The 8916-nt window shown below is 47.2% G+C and overlaps 1 protein-coding gene across 1 annotated transcript; it reads right to left on the bottom strand.

Annotated features, from left to right (window-relative positions):
- Window positions 1-299: 299 nt before the first annotated feature.
- LOC144134008 (uncharacterized) lies at window positions 300-3919 on the bottom strand. The gene is made up of 3 exons (XM_077667028.1): window positions 3549-3919; window positions 2801-2968; window positions 300-581 (listed from the first exon to the last, which is right to left on the bottom strand). Exons 1-3 carry the CDS (start codon window positions 3903-3905, stop codon window positions 300-302), a joined length of 807 nt encoding a protein of 268 aa, XP_077523154.1. The 5' UTR covers window positions 3906-3919.
- Window positions 3920-8916: the final 4997 nt, after the last annotated feature.

Raw genomic sequence — 8916 nt, 5'->3', positions numbered from 1 at the left:
GTTGTGCACCTAAACGATGCCGTGTGGAAGGGTACGGGGGAGGGAATGAAAAAAACAAGGAAAGGGATAAGCGCCGTAACAGAGAGCTGTGGATTAATATCGACTTCTTAGGGTTCTTTAATGTGCACTTACATGACAAAACACATGGGCATCGTATTACCTATGGCCTCTTAGTGTAACAGAGCAAACTCCAAGGAAAGGGAACGAATGAGGGAATGGCAGAAGATAGGGGGGGGGGGGGTGCTAAGGGAAGCATCGTGCGGATTTTGGAGAAGGCGCGTCGATGGGCTCAGCTGGTGTTAGACAGAGACGGCGGGAGGCCACCAGTGGGAGAGGTACACTGTCCTGCAGTGATCCTCAGCAGCCAAGTGTTGACAACAAAAGACTGACTCAGGGAGGCTGCATGTTCTTACCAACAATGTCGACTGACTGATCGCTATCGCGGCACCGGTACGAGTCTCTGAGGCGTCCATGTTGATACTGGCACTCCGCCTCCTCCGGATGGGAGGCTGTGGACGAGACTCTTGCATCGCTGAGAGCTCCGGGGGGCACTGGGAGGACGCCTTGGCTTGCGGGGCCGCCTGGAAGGACCCGAAAGGAGGTTTCCCGGTTGGAAGAGGAGGCGACAGCGTGTGCCGCTAGACACAACGCAATATTCATTACAGCGCTACCTGTCTTAGCTAGTTGATACCTCGACGTAGCCCGGTCGTCGTCGTCGCGCCCCATTCCCATTCCCTTTTTTCCTCAACTCTTCCAGACAAGTGAGAAGAAAAGAGATGGACCAGAAACCTAGGGAGAGAGGAGACGAAAGCCCAAAGCAACAAACGTGCGGCGGGTCAAGCCGAGGACAAGCGCTCTCAGGGCAAACAGGTTGCGGGGCAAAGTAATTTAGTCCGTGGGGCCCGCATATTTATCACGCAATAAACAAACTCATTGTAATCGTCCCATGATATAAACAGAATCGCCCTACCGTCTGCATGAGTCATCACTAATGTATAAACATTTCGAAAACCAGGTAGGTAGCACTTATCACTGGTCGAACACTTGGGGTAAGAGGCTGTAATTTTTTTGCCTTTTATCCAGCCGAAAGGAAAGCAATGCTTCAAGCAGTGACGGCATTTTCTGCAGTAGTTCATTGAAGGCACGAAAGTTTTATCATCACGACAGGGCTAGCCAGGACATGTGTATGTCCAAAACCAACACCAATTTCGTTGTAGCGAGAATCCTTTCTCTGAAGAATTTCAGTTCTCTTCTCAGCATCGAAATTAAAATCTGGCAATGTTTGCAATGTCACATGTAGCGCGTTGTTACTGATTATGACATCACAGCGGATACGCTCAGGAGCAAAGCCGTGATTCATCCACAATCTGCCATCATCCTGCTGTTTGTGTTCCTATATTTGTCCCTTCACATATACAACTCCAAAAGAAATTTTAGCAAGGTGATAAGTACAATCAATAAAGTACACAGATCGGCAGGGAAGAAAACCTCCGCAAGTTTCAATAAAATAAAAAGCGGCAAAACGCAACAGCGCGGTAGAACATCATAGCGCGCAAATACGAAGAGATAGGCTAAAGCTTAAAAGACAATGAAATAGGCACACTGAGCACACACACACAAAAAAAAATAACCGAACTTTTGTTCGCAGCCGTACAAGCGAGAAACAAACAATTGCAAGTATGGCTGCAATACTTAATAATAGAAGGATTGCTCCAGTCGGTGGTGGCTTCTTAAAAAAATTACTACATAAAAGGTATTGTAGGTTTCCCCGGTTCATGAACACGAGCTTTGTTTTCCTTCCCTTTGTGCACCTCCTACCATGAACTCCGAAGGCGCCTTGTTTGAGTTTCACAAAAGTGCAGGCGTTTTTACTGAGGCAACCCGCTTCATACCGTCATCGCCATTTTTTACGAGAAACTATGTACCACAAAAACAAAATTATTTGCACAGAGAAATCGAGAACACCCCCCCCCCCCCCCCAAGAAAGTTAGGTTAGATAGCAGTAACACACAATTTATGGCTCATATTGTTTTCTCGCTGTAAACACTGGGAATGGAAACAGTAACCTTGCGGCGGCGCGCATGGGCTTAGTTACCGCCTCCACTAACCACACAACATTTGTACCCGTAATCAGTTCCCACAGATGTTACCTTCAAGCTGATCAAAAATAGAAATATTCCTTTAAACAGTCTATAGATTGCGCTCAGACTTTTGTCTATAAAGTCTATATATACACTTTATATAGACAAATCCTATTGACAATTCCACATGTAATACAAATCCTATAGACAGTGTACATACAATTTATTTATTCATGGTCATGCAGTTTCACTATACTTTTGTCTGTACTCAGGCTACAGATTATGAACAAATAAATACCTAAAGAAAGACAAGAAAGTCATTAGGACGTTTATAGACAGTCTATAAACCATTTTTTATAAGGACAGATGTAGGATATTATGAGGCATGACGACATTAAAGTTATTGCAAGGTTCGTCTGCATCAGGTTTGACGGACACTCGCGAGGGCGAGAGGCTGCCAGTACCATTAAATACGACAGACTGCGAACACTTTCATGGAACGCAGGTGATCCATCTGCAAGCACTCCATGCCATCGTGCTTTAAAGCTATCATTGGCAGCAGACAGGGAGCAAGACTATTCTCGAAGCACGAACTTCAACAGCAGTGAAGAGAAGACTCAGACCATCGAACAAAGTCTTGATAAACGAAGCAAAACTTTTACTCTCCTTCTCTGCTTTGCACCGACTGTACACGGGACAAAGCACGACCGCTTTCTCACCAGCAGGGTAGACTGGATGACGGCGCTTGCGACAACGTCGGGAATTCTAGCGGCGTCCACGTAGAAGCTCGCCCTCCTCTTTGCTTTGGAGGAAGCAGCCGTATGGGGCCCTGGCAGTTTGGGAAGAGCTGGGGTGATCCCTGAGGGTTGCATGCGTTGTGCGGCGGACTGCAAGGGTGCACAAAGGACGCACTTCTTACTGCACATCGCGAAACGACAGGCGGTGTAGCCGATTCCACTACTGGCACAAGCTTCTTGGTAATGCATTTTAGTGAGAATCCTTAAGTCTAAATTATTCGACACCGTCATCGATGGCACATTTCGTGCATTACTACCACGAGTGCAGCGCGCGGGAACGATCCAATTTATGAATCTCCCGCTGCTGCACAACCAAGCTAACAGCTGTTCTCTGTTCTTAAAAAGAACAAAACGATAATCTAAACTCGAAAATAAAATGCAGCCGCCAGCATGACGAGGCACACGCATTTACTGTAACAAACGATGCAGCAGTGGCGCATCTGACTGAGGCCTATCTCTCTAGGTTCCAGTGTCTGAATGTCTTCCCCCTCATTTCAACAAGCGCCTCACAATGACAGCCGTATTTGAAGTGAAATTTGCCGCATTTACAGCGGTTTTGACGTAGACAGTGGGTTTTTTTTTTGTGATCGCGATCGCGCCGCGGTCCCTAATCTTATTGGCTGGGCGGTGCTTTTAAACACATAAAATATCAAACTTCAATCACGCTTACCGAAACGGCATCAACGACAGCCAAAGGTGGCAACAGCGGAGCCGGGGCCAAAGCGGTCTTTACGGTGACGGGGGCGTCGTCACTCTGCTGCGATGAGGACACAGGCTGGGAGGTCGTGGTGACATCGTGGAGTGGTGCAGGTGGGAGGGCGCCATCCGGTGGAGCGAGGTCGGCGGGTGGCAAGATGTCTTCGCGCCTGCTGTTCTGGTGCCCGTCGACTTCGACGGCGCACTTCTTGCCCTCATCCTCGGCGGCTTCGGACTGTTGAGGTTGGGACCTCTCTTCGTGTCTGTCAGCGTCGGAAGAGGTGGCAGACTTCGTCTTCCGCCGTGGTTTGCGTTTCTGCAGCGTCGCCATTGCAGGCCACTACGCTGGCGTTCCAAGACTTCCACTTCTTTGTACGCCGCTCGTGCAGGCCGAGGGAATAAGGTGACGTGGCTGCGATGGCATCCGCGCGAAAACAGACTGCATCTACAGTAAAAACTTTCTGATTTAAGTGAGTAAATATCAAACATCCACATCGTACCAGCCTGGTTGAGCCCGCAACCAGGACGCATTGTTTTTCGGCTGCAAAGATTAACAAAAAAAAAACGTCTTTTCTTTTCAACCTTGTGGCTGGGTCCAGTCTGATATTAATGAGTAACTACAAATTTTAATGAAATCTAGTCTGCCATGGGAAATTCCCCTGAACGACCAGGGAAGAGAGCAAATGCCATATATACCAAGCCAGTGAAATAGGCTCCAGGAAAGTGCAGTGTAGACGCAGTAATTAAGTAATTAGGATGGCAGAGAAAACACTTCAAAATATTTTCTATACGCACTCGCCTTCACTGTGTATGTACCCGAACGGCCATGTTCTCCGTCCGCTTTGCCGGGCAGAAGCCCGGCCGGATTACACTGTAGGGGAGGTGCATAATTGCTGCTGTGCTGGCTGATGGCAGTGCACGTTGAAGAACCCAAATGGTCCAATATTTGGAGTTCCTCCGCATGAGTAGAACGTGTGGGGCTAGTTGCCACGTTATAGATGCGAAAAAAGAACTACACGAACAAGAAACGGACAGCGAAAAGCCGTAGACGGACACGAATGCGTCTATGATATAGCATACATCTCCTCCTATTCGCAATTCAATTGCAGGGGGCGTCAAAGCAGCACTGTGAAATCTGGCAGCACTGCACAAATGGCGGATCGAGCCAGGGTCTCGCAAAATTTGCCCCTAACGAAAGTAGTGCAGTCCTTAGATTACGACGTAACCTCTCGATGTTTAGTTGAGGCCGAGCGAGACCATGGCCCAGGTCACATCATCTTAAGTGGCACAAAAATTAGCTGCGGTTTAACTACTGCTGAACCTGGTTAGAGAGCGAAAGCTGTCGTGTATCGGGCAAGTAGACGCGGCTTGGCGTCTGTAATGTTGAGTGATTTCCGCACACTGGATAGGAAGCACAGCCACCCTGCCACCATGGCAGATGGCAGGTAAATTAATGGTTCATCGCGAGAGGTTCATCACCCAAAGAACGTTGCTGCCTATTCTACCGCCCTCTACCTGCGAATCGAAAGGTAAAAGGTCAGGAGGTGTGACACCGTAGTGGACCACACATGGTAAGGCCAATAGCCACACTTGTCTTCTCGCTCACTTGAAGGTCAACCGGCAACGCACGGCGAAATCGGCTTTACCTAGCGTAGTGAAGCTTTCACTTCAAAAACAAAATCGATAGATATTGTCGCCCTGTGTGTACAGTCGTCTGGAGTGGGTCCAGACCGGCGTGAAGTGTTAGTATAAGTGACAGTCGTTTTTCAATGGCCTGCGGTGGTCGACAAAACCTTTTTCCTGCAAAGCTGTACTTTCAGCATATTGCAAACATATTGTTGCAGTCCTCATTCCCCTGTACAGGTACTAAGAACGCTCTTTTTATCTTTTCGCCAGACGATGTAAAACATCGGTGTGGGAACGCATGACTTCCTGCTCTTGTATAGTGCCATGTGTGTCGAGCTGTCTCGCTGCTATGAAGAGGTGAACGCCCAGCACACGACTACGGAATCATTTTTTGACGGAAGCGTACCTGGGTATCACGGTCGTCATCATCATCAACAATAACAGGTTTTTTTTTTGCAAGCGTCGAGGGTGATGCATTCAATGTAAACACTTGCACACAAAAATCCAATCCTCGATTCGATTCTGGTGCTCTAAGCATAAAGTAAGAAGAACCACGAAGCATATTGGCCCACTTCGGGACCAAGACATACTTTTATGGTGTAACGAGTAGCAACAATTTTCGTGTGCTTTGAAGAGTCAACCACTATGAGAAAAGCGGTTGTGTTTGTTTTTTTGTTTTGCGCCTCCTCCAAGAAATGCTTTAATAGAAGGTTCGTAAAAATAACGAGACAAGTTCGAGATTACTAAACCTATATAGCAGCAGTGATGGCCAAACGTTACATTCGTTCGCCATTCAAGGATTTAGTGTTTCGCTATAGAGCTTCAGTGTCCAGTTAATCTCTAATTGCGCTTATCCATAACCTAATGAACTCATTTTCCCAAACTTTACTGACCTATGAAGTCGTTTTCGTTCTGCAGGAGAATGTCCCGCGTTGATAACTTAGGAATCACCGAAAAGTATTGTTCTAATCAAATGGGTATAACACGCCTATGGGTAAGCACAGGGTAATGGGTAAACACAGCCTTTAAACACAGCCTGCACAAATGGGTAAACACAGCCTGCATATCTATTTGAGTTATCCACACGAACTAGTTGTCCGTATTTGAATTGCTGAGATCGCTCCAATGCATTGTGAAGCAAGGTATGTTGCTGGGAGAGTTGTTTGGCTACAATCATGCTTAGAAAAGCAGTCCTGGCGGACGAGAGCATGAAGTAGACACAACTGCGCTGACGCAACTAGTCCTTACCCTCGTCCGCCGTCCGCCAACGCTGATTTTCTCAGCGTGACAAGATTCCGAAGCCGCTGACTGCAGAGCTACATAGGACAGATATTGATGTTTACGTGGTTGGTACATTTTCAAAGCAGTTTATATTCCGGATACGCCTGAAAAAGGGAAGGTCAGACGTGCTTCACAGTTGTTCCTCGTTTAAGTACCAGCTTATTTACACCTATCCCGTTCATCGCCTTGCAACTCGGCTCGTTGGTCTAGGGGTATGATTCTCTCTTCGGGTGCGAGAGGTCGCGGGTTCAAATCACGGACGAGCCCGTTTTTTTAACTTTTATACCCGTGCCACACGTACACGAGAAATTGCTTGAGGCCGTAAGTTTGTTAGTGGCATTAGTTTCTGAGTCAATGCTACACATCCACTTTTGATATCATTATACCAAGGTTACAATAACGCCTGCAGGGCAGTCAGACAATTAACCTCAATATAAATAGTTCGAATGAGCACAATATCTCGTCGACGTCATTCTAACGTAATGTAAAAGTTTTTATGTACAAAACGCTGCATGCTTTTCGAATCGAAAAAGTAGCCATGAACTCCAATGTGCAAGCCGAGAGTACCTGCCAGAAGTGCAGGTAAAAATGGCTCACCTCGCATCAGAAATGCCATATAGAAACCTCATTTCACTGAAAAGTGTGAATTAACTATTTGCTATTGGATAGGAAGTAATCAGTAACAAAATTGGATGCATTTCTGCGTGTCAGATGGCAACGACAGTACGCGTTGCTCGGACGAATCTGCCGAACTCGGTCGCAAATAACAGTACGGCTAATGTCATTAAATTACTCGTGTTGCACCTGGCGAATTACATTAAAACTTGAAGCAGTTAGCACTTAATGACAGTGAATTTGTCTGTGTGCCACGGGTATTAGAGGCTCGAAGACGGAGAATCCAAGAGGTGAACTGACCGGTTTTCTTGAGTACGTTTTCAGTATTCCGCTCTGCGACACGTAAGACGCGTGGATGTTAGGACGCGAGAAGCTTCTGTGTTTTGGACCCGACCGTAAACCTGCTTTCCTACGTCGTCAGCGTGTCAGGGCAAAATAGGGAACCGGAAATTGTCCCTTAGTGGCCACATGTGACCTTCTAGCGATGACCCCTTATGCGGCATAGTATCTTATTTTTCAAAATTTTCTCGTGATACTGAGAGTTCTCCAGCTATCGCCAAAGGTAAATTTAATGTTTATGAGCTCCACAATCTAAGTTAATATTTCGAGAACTGCATGCACGGCTGGTTTGGTTCTTCTAGATTAGATTCCAGGATTGTCGCGATGAACTACGGGAAGCTGACAGACTTCATTTTCGGAAAGGGTGCTGCCGATATTGAGTCTGTAGATCTTGTCCTATACCGTGCTTTTCACAAACTCTTTATTTGTGCGTTGCACGCTGAATGTGCTCAACGCAGTGTTAGACCACGACCTCACCACGCAGTCCAGTTCATGTACTATGAGTTGTCATTATGAATGCGTGCTCAACGAACTTTTTAGGGGATAACCACTTCTGCTACAGGCAAGTCATTTCTTGGAAACAGCAAAAGCCGAATCTCTATTCTCGTAGGCCCTCCTTGTGTGATGTGGACACTGGTTGAATGGGAAATATCTTTGCAGTTTAGAGGCAATATATTTGATACAGAGACCCATCTACCACTTCCATGATGTCGTCATGTCGGGTACCAACGGAAGCTCATGCCTTGCTGCTTTAGGAGCGTTCAACCGTTGCCGCCTTAACGTCTCCGGGCTGCGTTGCTTACTGCCGCGGTGCAATGCTTAGTTTGTCTTTACATGCGGACATGGCCGTAGGAGGCACGTCTGGGGTCTTCTGCAATGCACCGTCACCTGTCGCCACTCCAGCTTCTTTCGCGTTGGCCTCGTCTATGACTGTAGTTCACCAAGGCGGCTGCAATTGGGTAATGCTAATGAGTAATTACTCCTTTAATACCAATCTATTTGACCTTGAGCGATTCCTACAAACACTGGAATAACTCGCGTGCCTGAGAACGCAGCTGCTCTTCATGCCAGTAGAGGCGACAGGCACCACAAAGTGGAGCCTTGCGCTGTCAGCGAATGTACACATTGCTGTGGCGGTGCACACAGAGCGAGGCTCTACACGGTACAACCACGGGAGCCAGCTCTCCGTCAGCCTTGAATTCATGGGGCAAGCCCTCCAGCTTCATTCACATCAGCCTTCATTTTCTATGAAACCAAACTTGTCGTTGACCCCCTTGTGGGAAACTTCTTAGGCGTGCCACCGTTCGTTAATGACTTTGCTCACCTTGCAGTATGGAGCCAATACTACCTGCATGTCTTTAGCGTTGTCACCATTGTGTTCAACGTGTGGTGTGTGTGGTGACATAGAACATTACCTCTTGTGCTGTACTTTGTACAACGCGGAACGGGCTGTGTTATTCGGATCCCTCAAGAAGGCAGGA

Source organism: Amblyomma americanum, chromosome 5 (genome assembly GCF_052857255.1).
Source record: "Amblyomma americanum isolate KBUSLIRL-KWMA chromosome 5, ASM5285725v1, whole genome shotgun sequence".
Lineage (NCBI taxonomy): Eukaryota > Metazoa > Arthropoda > Arachnida > Ixodida > Ixodidae > Amblyomma > Amblyomma americanum.
The sequence above is the reverse complement of the archived record's forward strand: the minus strand, read 5'-3'. Positions and strand labels throughout refer to the sequence as shown.